The following is a 17,168-nucleotide window of genomic DNA, read 5'->3' as shown; positions in this document are numbered from 1 at the left end:
TAAAGTTAGCTTGTCCTAAATTAGCAATGGCCTCCTTCATCAGTACCCACTGCTGGCTATGTAACAGACGTTCCTCTGTGTGTCCGGCTCCAGGTAAAGGCCGGAGTGGACTCGGCGGACCGGAAGCGGGCGGTCTTTGCCATCTGTCTCTACATCGTGTACCAATGCAGCCGGCCGGCCCCGCTCCAGTCCCGGGACCTCCACTCCATGATCGTAGCCGCCTTCCAGTTCCTCTGCGTGTGGCTCACTGAGCACCCCGACATGCTGGACGAGAAGGTAGGGCTCCCTGGGTCTGGTAGAGCACAAGACCAGAACCTGGCTCCGACCCCCGTTCCTCCATCAGCCCCTCGTGGGCCTATCCTCAAGCCCTGAGTAAAGTTATGGGTCAAAGAGCTGCCTGAGGTCTTGGGTCTCTTGGCGGTTACTTGCATTTATGAGGCTGCGTCTGTGATTCTGAGGGTAGAAAACGTGCTTAAATGCTGAGGTGGATGTGAGCCATAACTGTTTACTGTAGCTGTAGTCTTTGCATCGTTAAAGTGGCTGTAAAGGTACTGTAAAACACAAACCGATCTTTACATTTGATTGAAGAACAAAGGGCACTATTGCCACACACCGTTTGATGGGGTGTTATACAAGACCTCTTACACATATTTGTTGTACGTCCTAGCACTTAATGTACCCACTTATTGTATTTTGTACATCCTGGCACTCAAAAATAGTACTTAGCCTTGCGTAGCCTCTTAAGGCCGATTCATACCTCCGGATCCGGACGAAATTCGTCGCTCCGTACCAAACGTTGTCTCCGGGACTACCCTTCATACCTCCGTCCGCTTTCAGCGTTGTTATGGTTACGCAATACATCCTCTAGAGGGCAGTGACTGTCGTGTCACAAATTACCGGCACCGGCATCGACACTCGCAAACATGACATCTGTAGGGGAGATGATTTTGCTTTGTGTCATCCGAAATCGGCAAAAAAAAAAAGGCGCAAAAAGTGTAGGCCTACGCACGCAGCGGTGGCATGTGACACCCCTCACCAACCCGCAGATTCTCTCCTCAGAATGTTGCGCCATTTTTAAATGACCAGTTACAACTCATTGCCAGAGCAGGTGAACAATAAAATAAAAAGGTCAGGGATATAGTATGATATAAGTATAAAACGTTAAATACAATATATCATTTATATACATGTTATATACAGATATTATACTACTCTCTATTTTCGCGATTGGTTGGACTATACTGTCGCCTCGTTTCCGTTGGCATTGCGCTGTTTCTCCCGGAGCACTCCGGATTCGTAAATTCTGACAAATGTACTTGAAATGTATTTTATAGTACAAATGTACTATAAATGTAGTCTGCTGAAGGCCGTCTATGTTAATGTAAATGTTGTACAACATGGCGGCCCCGGGCTGAGGCAGCGTTGTGTCTCGTGTGGAGCAGGCCTGCCTGGTGGAGGTGCTGGAGATCGTGGAGCTGGGGATCTCAGGCAGCAAGTCCCGGCAGGAGCAGGAGGTCCGGCACAAGGGGGACAAGGAGCACAACCCCGCCTCCATGAGGGTGAAGGACGCCGCCGAGGCCACCCTCTCCTGGTCAGTCACAGTCCTGGGCTCCAGCAGAGGCTGGGCCACAGTCTTCATCATAGCCTTCATCAGGAGCCTCATCATAGTCTTCATCATGAGCTTCAGGATAGTCTTCATCATAGTCTTCGTCATAGTCTTAATCAAAGTCTCCATCAAAGTCTTCATCATAGTCTTCGTCATGAGCTTCAGGATAGTCTTCATCATAGTCTTCTCATACTCTTCATCATAATTCTCATCGTAGTCTTCATCATAATCTTCATCAAAGTCTTTATCATGAGCTTCAGCATAGTCTTCATTATAGTCTTCATCATAATCCTCATCATAATCCTCAACATAGTCTTCATCATAATCCTCACCATGGTCTTCATCATAGTCTTCACCATAACCCTCATCATAGTCTTCATCATAATCCTCACCATGGTCTTCATTATAGTCTTCACCATAATCCTCATCATAGTCTTCATCATAATCCTCACCATGGTCTTCATCATAGTCTTCATCATAGTCTTCACCATGGTCTTCATCATAGTCTGCATCTTAGTCCTCACCATGGTCTACATCAGTCTCATCATAGTCTTCACCCTGGTCTTCATCATAGTCTTCACCATGGTCTTCATCATAGTCTTCACCATGGTCTTCATCATAGTCTTCACCATGGTCTTCATCATAGTCTTCATCATACTACTCCTACTACTCGCCTTCCCAAGCGTCTTCCCTGCTCACTGACCCACTCCCCTCCTCCTCCTGTGTCCTGGGTACCACCTGTGCGTTGCCGTGGCGACCCGCAGCATCATGCAGGTGCTGGGAGCCTTCCCGTCGCCCAGCGGGCCGGCCTCCACCTGCAGCCTGCTGAACGAGGACACCCTGATCCGCTACGCCCGCCTCAGCTCCACCGGGGCGGGGAACTTCCGCTACTTCGTCCTGGACAACTCGGTCATCCTGGCCATGCTGGAGCAGCCCCTGGGCAACGAGCAGAGTGAGTCTGGGAGGGACCCCCTCCCCCCCCCCGCCACATCCATCCCCCGCCACCCCTGCACCAGACACTTACCCCGTCACCCCTCCACCCACGCCTCCCGGGAACGAGGAGATGGGTGCTTGTGGGTGGTGTCCTGACCATAGCAGTGTCCTGTGTATGAATTAGGCTTATTCCAAATCCTGAGAGATGTGTGTGTGTGTGTAGTCAGAGAAGTGTATGTATTCAGAGATGTGTGTAGTCAGAGGTGTGTGTGGTGAGGTCTGTGTGTGTAGTGAGGTCTGTGTGTGTAGTCAGATGTGTGTGTGTACTGAGGTGTGTGTGTGTGGTCAGATATGTGTGTGTGTGTGTGTGTGTGTACTGAGGTGTGTGTGTTGTGACCCCAGACCCCAGCCCCTCGGTGACGGTCCTGATCCGGGGGACGGCCGGGAGACACGCCTGGACCATGCAGCTCTTCCACCAGCCGAGGGCCGCCCGGGCCACGCAGAGGGTGAGACACCCGCACCCAGAGGCTCTGGTCTCCTCTCTCCTCTCCACTCTGGTCTCCTCTCTCCTCTCCTCTCTGGTCTCCTCTCTCCTCTCCTCTCTGGTCTCCTCTCTCCTCTCCTCTCTGGTCTCCTCTCTCCTCTCCTCTCTGGTCTCCTCTCTGGTCTCCTCTCTCTTCTCCTCTCTGGTCTCCTCTCTCCTCTCCTCTCTGGTCTCCTCTCTCCTCTCCTCTCTGGTCTCCTCTCTCTTCTCCTCTCTGGTCTCCTCTCTCCTCTCCTCTCTGGTCTCCTCTCTCCTCTCCTCTCTCTTCTCCTCTCTGGTCTCCTCTCTCTTCTCCTCTCTCTCCTCTCTCTTCTCCTCTCTGGTCTCCTCTCTCCTCTCCTCTCTCCTCTCCTCTCTCCTCTCCTCTCTGGTCTCCTCTCTCTTTTTTTAAGGTTTCAATCTGAGCTTTGACCAGCTGTCTTTAAAACCTCCCCCTCCTCTCTCCTCCCCTCCTCCTCTCCCCTCTCCTCCCCTCCCCGTACAGCAGGTGTTTGTCCCTGAGGGACGGCCGACCCCCAACAACGACGTGGGGGTCCGCTACAGCGTGAAGCAGAGGCCCTTCCCCGAGGAGGTGGACAAGATCCCCCTGGTCAAGGCCGACGTCAGCATCCCTGACCTGGACGACATCGTCAACAAGGAGGTGAGGACCGGCCCCCCGCCTTATCCCCCAGTACCCCCCATTACCCCTCTGTACCCCCCAGTACCCCTCTGTACCGCCCAGTATCTCCTTCTCTCCATAGAACTGACTGTACCCCCTTTCACCCGTAGTACCCCCTTACCACCCCTAGTACCCCCTAGTAGTGAATGGTTTCTGTGATGTATATGTTCAGGTGGGCTGTATGGGCTGGCTCCACCGCCCCATCATGGCGGTCAGACAGTAAAGGGGTTCTGTGATGTGGCTCCAACATGGCGGTCAGACAGGGGTTGTGTGATGTGGCTCCAACATGGCGGTCAGACAGTAAAGGGGTTCTGTGATGTGGCTCCAACATGGCGGTCAGACAGTAAAGGGGTTCTGTGATGTGGCTCCAACATGGCGGTCAGACAGTAAAGGGGTTCTGTGATGTGGCCCCAACATGGCGGTCAGACAGTAAAGGGGTTCTGTGATGTGGCCCCAACATGGCGGTCAGACAGTAAAGGGGTTCTGTGATGTGGCCCCAACATGGTGGTCAGACAGGGGTTGTGTGATGTGGCCCCAACATGGCGGTCAGACAGTAAAGGGGTTGTGTGATGTATATGTTCAGGTGGGTTGTATGGGCTGGCCTCATGGCTCCAACATGGCGGTCAGACAGTAAAGGGGTTGTGTGATGTGGCCCCAACATGGCGGTCAGACAGTAAAGGGGTTCTGTGATGTGGCTCCAACATGGCGGTCAGACAGTAAAGGGGTTGTGTGATGTGGCTCCAACATGGCGCTCAGACAGTAAAGGGGTTGTGTGATGTATATGTTCAGGTGGGTTGTATGGGCTGGCCTCATGGCTCCAACATGGCGGTCAGACAGTAAAGGGGTTGTGTGATGTATATGTTCAGGTGGGTTGTATGGGCTGGCCTCATGGCTCCAACATGGCGGTCAGACAGTAAAGGGGTTGTGTGATGTATATGTTCAGGTGGGTTGTATGGGCTGGCAGGATGAGGCGACCTACACATTCAAGTGTAATGACCCACACGTGAGTTTGAAGATCCTTCCGGAAACCGCTGGGGTGTCGTTGACAACGGGTCTCCATGACAACATGTAACAACTTACTCCTCATTCCTCTTTGGCACAAGGCATTCAACGTTTGATTGGGAATACATTTAACGTTTTAAGATCTGAATGTGGTGATTCAACATCAGACAACATCATCGTTTTCTGCATTGCCAAGAATTAAAATGCGCAGAATGTGGTGGGAACATCTGTCACACAACGTAACATCTGGGAAGGCACTAAACAGACCATCCTTCACCAAAACATTGCCAGAAACTGATATATTGTCGATAACTTTTCTTCAAAAATATAATTTTTCCGGTTTTTCATTGAGATTATCAAGCAAATGATGGAAAATAAAGCTAACCCCCAGACAATGTTTGGTGCCAACATACCTAACCCTGTAACCAATAACCCTCCGTGGCTGTTTACTACACATGGGGTAAGGGGGGGATGGTGACGCCTAACCTACTGGACTATGGGATAACCACAACATTAGAGGGGAAACGTCCAGCTCGCCCTTTGTTCTGAGATTTGATATGAAATTCGGAACGTTTGTGAGAACGTTCCGAATTTCAAAAAAAAAAAAAAAATCGGAATCCCCGAAAAATCAGAACTCCCGAAAAGTCTCAATCACAGGAAGGGTCGGACCGTTGACGTCGCCGATCTGTGATTTGCGTTCTCCGAATCACACCGATGTCGTCAAAGGTCCGACGTTCCCGAAGGTTTTAGCGTTGACCGCAACCCATGACATCGGAACACAGCCGAGCGTGGCGACGTCCCCCTCTAAAGGCTTCCCCAGTGATCCAATCAGCTTCCCCCATTCCCAACCTCGCCCGCCCCCTCTAACGAGCTCCCATGATGCCTTGCTCCCCCCCCGGCAGCTGGAGCTGCAGCACGAGCGCCTGCGCAGCATGATGAGCAAGCAGGTGGAGTACGAGCAGGCGGTGGAGCGCAGCAGCGAGGACGCCTGGCGGGCCAAGCCCTTCCCCGACCCCCACACCGACTGCAAGCCCCCCACGCCCGCACAGGAGTTCCAGACCGCCCGCCTCTTCCTCTCCCACTTCGGCTTCCTGTCCCTCGAGGCTCTCAAGGTAGGGCGGCTCGATTATGGGGGGGAAAAAAAAAATCATAATCCCGATTATTTTGGTAGATATTGAAATCACGATTATTCAAATGATTTTTTTTCCGAGTTTGAAAACATGATGTATTTATTCAGCACGTCTCTCCCAAAAAATTACTTGAGAGAACTTAAGAGAACGCCTTACAAAAAATACACGAAAGGGTCAAATCTAAAAGAATGCACAGATATGTATCCAGCTGTTTACATTTAATAAAAAAGAACGTTAGAAAAAAATCGAAGACTCGATTATATTCGTTTTGTGATGGTTTGACGCTAAAATCGAAATCGCGTTCAAAATTTGATTAATCGCCCAGCCCTATCTCAAGGTGAGGAGGGGGGGGGGGAGACGACGACGACCAGCTGGGGCGGGGGTGGTGTTGTGAGGAGGGTTGAGCACATGGAGGGGACTAAGGAGGGAGGGGGTGGTCGTGGGAGCAGTACGTTTAAAGTCACACTGAACTGTTAGATTGAATACACACTCAATTCACAACCCCCAAATACTTTTTGGGGGATTTGTCTCTTTGTCCGTCTGACACGTAACCAGACGAGAAGTTTGACACTTATTATGTCTGTGTGCGTCCTGTTAGCCGTTAGCACACTACATGGAAATGGAGGGTAACTTCTAGCATAGCTTCACTACTACACAACTGTACGTCACTACTTATGTTGCCCTCTGGGAGGTGCTACAGGGCAATCGGATCAAAAACAAACAGTTTCTACCCCAGAGTTGTTATTTCTCTAAATAATGTAGAATTATAAATTATTGCATTATCATACCAATCTGACCATTAAAATTGGCTGACATCTTAAAATATATGTATTTGTTTGAGTTCATTAACATTCTATTTAAAAAAATAAAACTTTTCTCATTTAGTTTTTGTTTTAAAAAGCACTTATTTTGAGAGCCTCTACCCCAATTTCGTTGCACTTAGTGCAACGACAATAAAGAGATTCGGATTCCGTTTCTGATTCTGATGTGAAGTACATTTCACAGCATTTCTAAATTGATTTGTCGTGCGTATTCACTTTAGCGAGCGGAAACCGAAACATGAAAACAAAGTCGTTTTCGTCGCTTTGAATGCGGCTCGTGCGTGCGGAACTACCTTCTGTCTCTTGTCACCGTGTCTAAACCGCTCGTTGACCCTCCGCGTTTCCCTGAACCAGGAGCCCAACAACAGCCGCCTGCCGCCTCACCTGATCGGCCTGGAGTCCTCCATGCCGGGCTTCTTCGACGACATCAGCTACCTGGACCTGTTGCCGTGCCGACCCTTCGACACGGTCTTCGTGTTCTACGTGCGGGCGGGCCAGAAGAGCAGCCACGAGGTGAGGGAACGACGTCGCCCCCGTGCCGTCGTGTGTTGATGTCACACCCGTGACGTCGTGTGTTGATGTCACAACCCGTGACGTCGTCTGGTGATGTCACAACCCGTGACGTCGTCTGGTGATGTCACAACCCGTGACGTCGTGTGTTGATGTCACAATCCGTGATGTCGTCTGGTGATGTCATGGGATGTCAAAAAACTGTAAAAATCTACAGCACTTAAAATATATAATAATAGTGTTTGAAATATAATTATCATGGGCATATCTGTTTCCCCGACCAAATAAAATAAAATACACGTCTCAATGTCGAATACAAAATAATCACTAATTAAAATACATTTTATAATAAACAGCGTGTACAACTACTCCTTATGCACAAGCAATGTGGGAGAGTTTCTTCTCCTGAACGTGTCTCACCTCCGCATGTGTCTCACCCCTGCCTATGTCTCACCCCGGCGCGTGTCTCACCCCTTGCGCGCGTCTTGCCCCCGTTGGCGTCTCACCCCCCGGTGCGCGTCTCACCCCCCCGCGCGTGTCTCACCCCTGACTACGTCTCATCCCGGCGCGTGTCTCACCCCCACGTTGTCTCACAACGGCACCTGTCTCACCCCCGCCTGTGTCTCACCCCCACGCTGTCTCACCCCTGCCTGTGTCTCACCCCCACGGTGTCTCACCCCTGCCTGTGTCTCACCCCCACGGTGTCTCACCCCTGCCTGTGTCTCACCCCCACGGTGTCTCACCCCTGCCTGTGCCTCACAGATCCTGAGGAACGTGGAATCGGCGGGCAGCGTGCAGCCCCAGTTCCTGGAGTTCCTGCTGTCCCTGGGCTGGGCCGTGGAGGTGGGGCGCCACCCGGGCTGGACCGGCCACCTGGACACCAGCTGGTCTCTGAACTGCTGCTCGGACGGCCCCCCCAGCCCGCCGCAGGGTGAGCCAGGGGCGGGGCGGGGCAGGGCGGGGCTGCGTGGGTTCTCAAACCTCCTCCACCTGTGTACCCCCTCTAAGATATCTCTTCATCTGGGTACCCCCTTTCACCGGCGCAAAACATTGTGTGATTTAATAATAGTGATAAATTAAATTTTAATTTACAGAACATCTATGATATATTTGCGCTCTATTTGGCGGTGTGAACATGAACATTTAAAAGGGTGCAAATACGCACAATTGAGTGAGAAACATGGGCCTGTCTTTTATGCAACTGTTGGCTCATTTCTCCCCACAAAACAAGCACTACGCCGGGGGAGGGCCAGAGCATGTAGAGCTGGATCCCACCCAAATATATTCTTCCGGAAACATCCTTCCGGATGCGCCTTGTTTTCCCGGATTCTCCTTTCTCGTTTTTTTTTATTTTTATTTCAACCACTTTTATCATTTATCTACTGTCTAGCTTTCAGAATTGAAACTTGCTCAGGGTGAAAACCCTGCAGTACTCCAAAGTACCACTAGGGGTACGAGTACCCCCATTTGAGAACCACTGCTATAGGGCACAGCCTCGTCTACACCCCGTCAGGATTCATGTACAGGAGGGTTCTCCACCCTCCACCACCGTCAGTGTTCACACTAAGTCCAGGCAGCAAGGCCGGTGTGATTGACCTCTGACCTCTGACCTGTAGAAGACGCAGCCAGTCCGGAGGAGACGGGCGGCTCCATGTTCAACGGAGAGAGGAAGGTGCTGTACTACGCCGACGCCCTGACGGAGATCGCCTTCGTGGTGCCCTCGCTGACGGAGAACTCTGGTCAGTACCCACACGTCCTCATGAACACACAGACGACACACGCCTACGTCTGCTGGTTCAGTTGGGAACACCAGGTCACATCACTGCACTCTGGGCCTTCAGCAGAACCTCCGATACGAAGCGACTTGAGTCTGGGGTGACTTGGATTGAAAGCGGATTAAGATGCTATCATTCATGCAAACGTAGGGATTAGGGCACCTTGCTCAGGGATGAAGGCAGGAAGGCAGGGATCAAACCCGGATTCAGAGTACTTAATTAATCCCGAGGTTGTAATAAATCTGCTTGACGTAATAATTATACTGAAAATCGTGAATAGAAAATACAATTTAAGCATAAAAAATGCCTGAATACAGTCAGGAATTAACGCATGAATTATAAAAAAAAAAAAAAAAGAGATTAATCATATAAACATGAAAACCTTCATAAAATAACCATATTGCTCCAAATGGAAGTATCTATAAAGTGAGAGTGGCTGAACGCTCCCATGACCCTCCCACGGGGTGAGGGTTGAGTCCTGGTGATAACGAGGCGCCTCGCCAGTGATGACGCTCACGCTTACGCGTGTCGCCGACAGCGACCGTTCTCGTGCACTGCGTTCGGGATCTAAAAGTTCTTCACAGCAGGTTTTTCTTTATCCGATAAAAACCGGAGGTAGAGTCCCAAGAGGGTCATGAGGTGTCGTTCACGAGAACTTTCCGACGTGGTGAAGATGTTTTCCCCATAATTCCCAGCGACGTGAACGCGTCGCGAGTGACCCCCCTGACGGAGGCTCTCTTTCTGCCCCCAGAGGACTCGTCGGTCCACAGTGACTCCACCGTGGAGGCGGACTCCACCTCCGACCTCATGCCCACCATCCTGAAGCAGCCCAACCTCACGCTGGAGCTGTTCCCCAACCACTCGGACAACCTGGAGTCGGCCAAGAAGGTACGTAGCTCACGGCTAACGGCTAACTGCTAAAGGCTCTACCAACCAGTCGGACAACCTGGAGTCGGCCAAGAAGGTACGTAGCTAACTGCTAACGGCTAACTGCTAAAGGCTCTACCAACCAGTCGGACAACCTGGAGTCGGCCAAGAAGGTACGTAGCTCACGGCTAACAGCTAACGGCTAAATGCTCTACCAACCGCTCTTGATAACCTGGGGTCAGTCAAGAAGGTACGTAGCTAACAGCTAGGTCTATTCTCTACAGAGAAGAGCAGTCAATGACCTCATGATTCATAATCCGAAGCTTAACTGCCCGTGCGCTGCGCTGCGCGTCAGTACACCGGGTCATTGACTCACTATCAGCAGATGTTGAGTTAAACGAGGTGTGTGTGTGTGTGGGAGCAGATGCACACCGTTGTGAGCAGCGTGGGTCACAGGAGTTCCCTTTAACGTGTCCCTCTGTGTGGAAGCACACGCACCGCTTTGTAAGAAGTGCGGGTCACGGGAGTCCCCTCTAATGCTTCCCTCTCTGCGTCCGTGTGGGTCAGAGGAGTTTCCTCACATCTCTCGCTTCTCCCTCTGTGTGCAGCTGAGTCCTCTGGTGAAGACCAAGCGCTCGTCCACGGGGAAGTCCTTCCCTCTGCTGGGGCCCGAGACCAAGGTGTTTGTGGTCTGGGTGGAGCGCTTCGACGACATCGGTAAACACGCGCGCACGCACACACACACACATGCACGTACACAGATACGCATACATACACGTGCAGATGCATGCACAGACATACACATACAGGCACACACACACAGGCACGTACACGAACACGCAAATGCACATGCACACACAAGTACAGACAGACGTGGATGCACACAAACCACACACTGATGCACGCACACATACACACACACCATATGCACACACAAAGATGCATGCACAACCACGCTATACAAACACACGAATTGCATTATGCACACGCACGCACACAAGCAGATGCGTACGCATGCACACGCGCGCGCGCGCGCACACACACACACACACACACGCACACGCGCTTGCCTCCAGCTCAGCAGCGGCGGTTGTGAAGGGTTTCATATTTTCCTAGGTACACAGCTCCATGTCAGTTGATCCTCCCAGCAGCCCCCGGTGGGTCGACGCCAACGCGGCGAGGAGATGTTAGGAACCTGAAAATGTGGATTCTACATTTCGTTCTGTTTGTTGTTTCAGAGAATTTCCCTCTCTCCGATCTTCTGGCGGAGACCAGCACAGGCCTGGAGGCCAACGTCAGCAGCAGCACGTCCTGCAGGTAGGGACCTCGGCACGCTACAGCCACCAGCCCTGCCCTCTGTTGTCACCATGCAATAACCCCTACCCACCCACAGGGGGCACTGTGCAGCAATACGGTCTATAACAGCATGCCCAGGCTCTGATAGACGACCTGTGTTGTGGGACTGAGGGAGCTGGCAGAGGTTAACGTGGTCAACACAGATCTTCCCCACAATCAAATCCAAATACCAAAGATAAACTTGGAAATAGCGAAGGATGTCGGAACATTTCTTTCTTTGTCTCGATGCACTCCTACTTGGCAGTCTCGCTATTGGCTAATAGCTTGAGAGATATCCAAATGATTTAGATGAAGCCTTTTCACTGGCTGCCTGCCTGCAAGGTTCAACCCATTGAACTATAGGGCTGGGTATCGTGGCCGATTTCCTGAATCTATTCGATTTCGATTCATAAGGTTCTGAATCGATTAATCACGATTCGATTCAATCTGCTCTTAAATAATGAAAACTGTGTTAGAAAATACAACTGTGCTTTATTTTTTCTCTTCATCTTAAACAACAGGTTTTAAGTGCATACTTGTAAATCGGACGGTTTAAACTTGAGCTGTAAACAAAACTGTCTCAGGTCTCAAAAGTGCAATTTTGAAATTAGAAAGGAATTGCAAGTGAAGATGTACTTGAACTACTACATTCCATCACTGCACATTGCATTAAGGCAGTGTTTATTAAAGTGCAAAAATATTAATAATGGTAACAAAATTAAAAAATACAAAACAATCTCATGCCCTATTAATCGATTATGCAAAATTTAAATTGAACTACCAGAGGCCCGTCTCAAATAAGCGGTCAGCATGGTGGCTCTGCCCTCTCCACCTCCTCACCCCACCTCCTCACCCCACCTCCTCACCCCCTGCTCCTCCTGTGCTCCCCCAGGTCAGGGCTGCTGGAGAAGGACGTCCCGCTGATCTTCATCCACCCGCTGAAGACCGGTCTGTTCCGCATGCGTCTCCACGGCGCCGTGGGCAAGTTCAGCATGGTCATCCCCCTGGTGGACGGCATGGTGGTCAGCCGCAGAGCCCTGGGTAACCCTCCTCCTCCTCCTCCTCCTCCTCCTTCCCCCTCCTCCTCCCCCTCCCCCTCCTCCTCCCCCTGGTCCTGGTCTTCCTCCTCCTCTCTCCTCTTCCTCTTCCTCCTCCTCCTGGTCCTCTCCTCCTCCTCCTGCTCCTCCTCCTCTCCTCTTCCTAGTCCTCTCCTTACCGACGGTTCCAGACTCTATTTCCATGTATCTTCTCTTTCTCCTCCACTCTCTCCCTATATTTAATAAAATAAAATAACAATGTCAGCATTGTAGAACATAAAATAAAATGGATACAAAAATGTGAGAATCAAAACAAATGTTACTTTGCGACAATAAAAGTAAATAACGTGCAGAGGAAGTAGAACAGCTCAGGATTTCTCAACAGGAAGTCCCGCCCCCTCTCCCTGGTCCAGTGACTGACTCTCCCCCCCCCCCCCCCCCCCCCAGGCTTCCTGGTGCGTCAGACGGTCATCAACGTGTGCCGGCGCAAGCGCCTGGAGAGCGACCTGTACAACCCGCCCCACGTGCGGCGCAAGCAGAAGATCACGGAGATGGTCCAGCGTTACCGCAACAAGCAGCTGGAGCCCGAGTTCTACACCTCTCTGTTCCACCAGGTGGGGGAGGGCCGGCCCCACCTCTGACCTGACCCCTGACCTCTGCCCCCCCCCCCCCCCACCCCGTATCGAAACACTGGCCCGTACAGGGCATGCAAGAACATACGCACACACACATAGGTCACACACATGCGCACACACGCATAAACACACATAAACGCATAAACACACACACGGACACAAAATCTCTATATTTATACTGTACTGATTTTTTATTTATATTAACACACACACACACACACACACCGAAACACACATCTATAAATATATATATATATATACATATATCTCAACACTGTCTGCCAGTCGACTTCAAGAGCAAAAGTGTCAAAACTGCGAGGTGCAGCATGCTAGCCGACCGCCGCCGCAGCCGCGCTCCGGGCTAGCTGGTACCGGGCTAGCTGGTCCCATGCTAGCCTAGCACCGGGTTAGCCTAGCACCGGGCTAGTTGAGCACCGGGCTAGCCGAGCAACGGGCTATCCGAGCGCCGGGCTAGCTGATGCCGGGCTAGCTGATGCCGGGCTAGCTGATGCCGGGCTAGCCGCGCCTAGCGCCACGGACACTGGAGCGGCCGCTAGCCGGGACTGTTCCCAGAAGTGACTGGCTCCTCGCTGTTTAGATCCATGGCTGCAGAACTCTCTTCTCTCTCTCTGAACTTTAACAGAATAACTCCTCCCCCTGCCCGTGCGTTGTCCACGGAGACACTAAGATAAGAGCCGTTTTCCCCCCTCCGGTTTGTGAGTCGGGTCCGGAGCGCCGTCTGGAACGCTGACCCCCCGCTCGGAACCTTCTGGAAGCCACGTCGTCTGTCCATCCACAGAGAGACTCCAAGTGACACCTGCGACCCAAAGTCCACCGTCTACGTTGTCTCATGTTTGTATGTGTATATATTTACACACACGCATGCTCGTGTGCGTCCACACACAGTACACACACAGTACACATACAGCACACACACACACACACACACACACACACACACACACACACACACACACACACACACACACACACACACACACACACCACAAATACAGCACACACACCACAAATACAGTACACACACACGGACACAGACACACGTAGAGATGCAAAGCGGCTCGTCTCCAAAGTCTTCCTTTAATGATATGCAGAGGGGAATCACCGTGACATTGACTGCCATTTTAACTTGAACTCCACACAGCGCGTGAAACGGAAAAAAACCAAACGCTCCTCGTCATTCTGCAGCCCACCATGTGCGTGGCCGCGTGTGCGCGCGATGCTCGTACGTGCATGCAAGCGCGGCTGCGTGTGAATGCGCGTACGTGTGTGTGTGCGCTCATCTGCACGAAGGCCTGTTGCCCGCCCAATCACGTCCACTCCGCTCTCCAGAATCATGTGCGCAAACCGCGACCTCTGACCCAACTGAACCGATATGGAAATAAGCTTGATGTCATTGTAGGGAGAAAGGGTGGAATTCCAGCCCCCCCCCCCCCCCCCCCCCCCACAAAACACTATTGGACCGCAACAACGCACACACTGGGTTCAGAACATCTGTCTTCATCTGAGCTGACTTCACTCTCCGTCTGAGCTGACTTCACTCTCCGTCTGAGCTGACTTCGATGGCAGCAGGTGTGATCTCTCTGTGCGTTCATCTCGTACACACCAACGTGATGTTTACTCACAGTGGGTGGGCCCGGGACGCTGCTCTCTCCCCATTGGCCGGGAACAATGTCAATCTATTTATCACACCGGACGGCAGCAGCCTGCTTTTAGTTTGGCTTTGTTTTTCTTTTATTGTCTTAATGCACTGAGCACATTTTTTCCATTTACTTTCTATGTCCTTGGTTCTCTTCCGAGTCTTTTGTAGCCTCTACTTGTACACATTGTTGAGAGTTAATCCCTGCTGAAGAGTTGTATTATCTTGTCGAGTAGGCCTATAAATGAAGAACAGATGGAATTTTTAATCGTGTTGAATTAACCCTGCAAAAATCACCTTTTTATGATGACTTTAGTGCTGTGAGCACATGCCTTTATTTTGTTTCTGAAAGAGTCCATTAAATATGCTTCAAAGAAACTGCAGTCAATTGGGTCCATCGTGCGTTGTATGATTCTACCGTGATGGTTTGACCCGTGCGTGTGTACAGCAATGGGGTCAAACGTGTAAATACATGAAGGTGTATTCTGGGGGACGCATTCCTGATTTGAAATTGCAAGAAAAAAAGGAATGAATGTAAAAGTGCGTAGGAGATTTTAAATGGTCATTGAATGTACCATGAATGCATTAATTAAAAACTCATAAATATCTTTTAATCCATCTCGATATTTGACTTATTTATGGTGCACTGCAGTCAGGCTTGTGTTGTGTAAGATCTCCGGGTACGATGAACAACTGTAAACCGCAGACAGGCGGGGTGGTTGTCGTTAGTCGCTGCTGTGCGACGGGTTGGCCCTGGGACAAAACAGGATGCACATTTTGACTACATCTAGGAGGCGCTCGTTCTCGGTTCTCGGACGTGAAGTCATTCACATTCAAGCTGTGCCTCGATGTCTAGGTGGGCCTTCTGCACACGTGTGAAACTGACTTTTACAGAGACCGTTGAACAGGAATTTCCATACGACTTGGCATTCGCCGTGCGAACCGATTTAGCATTAGACGGTGTTATGGTAACCGATACGCATAGTTAATATATGAGATGAAGCCTATTTAAAAGGTCAACGCGTTTGAATCGTTGTCGATTTGGGACAAGGTCACGTCGTGCAACCTCCCTATAGTAGGCCTACTTGGTGATGTAGGTTGTGTTTAATTGCAGCTGTATTCTTCATGAAGGTACAAGATGAATCCGCCAGGGGGCGCCAGGAGCCAGATCCAGGCTGGGGTCGAGTATGAAAGCGCGCAGAACCATGTAGGCCTACTTTATGGACAGTAGAAAGATTAAAAACATATTCTTCTATCCTTTTGCGACAGTTTGCTATTAAGGGGGGGGAAATAATGAAAATGAAAACAGAATAATTATTTTATTAAACAGAAGATAATGTTCCTTGAATCAATATCATTCTACAGTGTTTTCTCCTTAGTTTTTATTTCGTCTACATTCATTTGAATTCCAGACTAGTCGTTCATTCTAAACTCCTTCCTGCGAACTTTGAGAAGGGCGACGCACGCGTTCCACGTTCGCGTTTCGTCGTGCACCTTGCAGACGGTCCCTGACGTCACGCAGCCCCGGGTGCGAGCGGCAGCAGATGCACGCCTCCCCGTCCCCAGCGCTCAGATCCGAGCAGCAGAGAGCTTCACTCGACCCTGCAGCCTGCACCGCGGCGGCCGCTCGCAGCGCGTGCGTCAGACTACTTCACACTTCCCTCAGCGCGTGTATCCAGACACATCTCGCCCTGCCTCAGTCACCCTGCTTCTCTCGGAGAGGGCACGTGAGCAGTCTCCCTCGTTTCTCCACTGATCTCCAGGCATCGCGCGGCGTCTCAGCTCTGCGGGAGGTTGTGACTCGGACCCACGGGGTCAGCGCGTGTTGTGTTATGTTCGGACTCTAAAGTTCGGGTCCCGAGGAGGGTTTTGCGTGACGCAGTGCGCATGTCCAGCCGTTTGGAGGCTCCATAAAGTTACCGCTGCAGCATGGACTAAGGAGCCTGTCGCTTCGGGAGCGTGTGGACACTCTGACCCCCTGAGAGAGGTGTTCGAGAGGGACTACCATGGAGGAGGAGGACGTGCACGTAGAGAACGGCTTCCACGCCAGCAGCAAGGAGTCGGACCGGCAGCAGCGGCTCCGGCTGTGCGTTTTAAACGAGATTCTCAACACGGAGCGGGCTTACGTGAGGACCTTACTGTTCCTCCAGTCGGTGAGTAGACTGGCGTGACTTCTACTCCTCAACGCAGAGTCCTCTCCCTGTCCCTCTCTCTCCCTGTCCCTCTCTCTCCCTGTCCCTCTCTCCCCCTGTCCCTCTCTCTCCCTGTCCCTCTCTCCCCCTGTCTCTCTCTCTCTCCCTGTCCCCCTCTCTCTCTCCCTGTCCCTCTCTCTCCCTGTCCCTCTCTCTCCCTGTCCCTCTCTCTCCCTGTCCCTCTCTCTCCCTGTCCCTCTCTCTCCCTGTCCCTCTCTCTCCCTGTCCCTCTCTCTCTCTCTCTCTCTCTCTCTCTCCCTGTCCCTCTCTCTCTCTCTCTCCCTGTCCCTCTCTCTCTCTCTCTCTCTCTCTCTCCCTGTCCCTCTCTCTCTCCCTGTCTCTCTCTCTCTCCCTGTCTCTCTCTCTCTCTCCCTGTCTCTCTCTCTCTCCCTGTCTCTCTCTCTCTCCCTGTCTCTCTCTCTCCCTGTCATTCTCACACCGTGTCTCTCTGTTCACTGATCTACCC

The 17,168-nt window shown here is 51.4% G+C and overlaps 2 protein-coding genes across 2 annotated transcripts in view; both read left to right on the top strand.

The window, feature by feature from the left end:
- The window catches only part of ralgapb (Ral GTPase activating protein non-catalytic subunit beta), a 37,124-nt gene extending 22,000 nt beyond the window's left edge, over window positions 1-15,124 (top strand). Inside the window, 14 exon segments of the mRNA XM_060053446.1 lie at window positions 94-276; window positions 1,443-1,591; window positions 2,371-2,558; window positions 2,942-3,045; window positions 3,571-3,723; window positions 5,646-5,855; window positions 7,049-7,207; window positions 7,967-8,135; window positions 8,821-8,943; window positions 9,731-9,867; window positions 10,455-10,563; window positions 11,085-11,163; window positions 12,074-12,222; window positions 12,666-15,124. Coding sequence (XP_059909429.1) covers window positions 94-276; window positions 1,443-1,591; window positions 2,371-2,558; window positions 2,942-3,045; window positions 3,571-3,723; window positions 5,646-5,855; window positions 7,049-7,207; window positions 7,967-8,135; window positions 8,821-8,943; window positions 9,731-9,867; window positions 10,455-10,563; window positions 11,085-11,163; window positions 12,074-12,222; window positions 12,666-12,859 — 2,106 coding nt within the window. The 3' untranslated portion in view covers window positions 12,860-15,124.
- A 959-nt stretch (window positions 15,125-16,083) lies between these two features.
- The window catches only part of prex1 (phosphatidylinositol-3,4,5-trisphosphate-dependent Rac exchange factor 1), a 66,661-nt gene continuing 65,576 nt past the window's right edge, over window positions 16,084-17,168 (top strand). Inside the window, 1 exon segment of the mRNA XM_060060289.1 lies at window positions 16,084-16,677. Coding sequence (XP_059916272.1) covers window positions 16,517-16,677 — 161 coding nt within the window. The 5' untranslated portion in view covers window positions 16,084-16,516.

Source organism: Gadus macrocephalus, chromosome 1 (genome assembly GCF_031168955.1).
Source record: "Gadus macrocephalus chromosome 1, ASM3116895v1".
NCBI classification, from domain to species: domain Eukaryota; kingdom Metazoa; phylum Chordata; class Actinopteri; order Gadiformes; family Gadidae; genus Gadus; species Gadus macrocephalus.
This window is presented reverse-complemented; position numbering and strand designations above follow the sequence as displayed.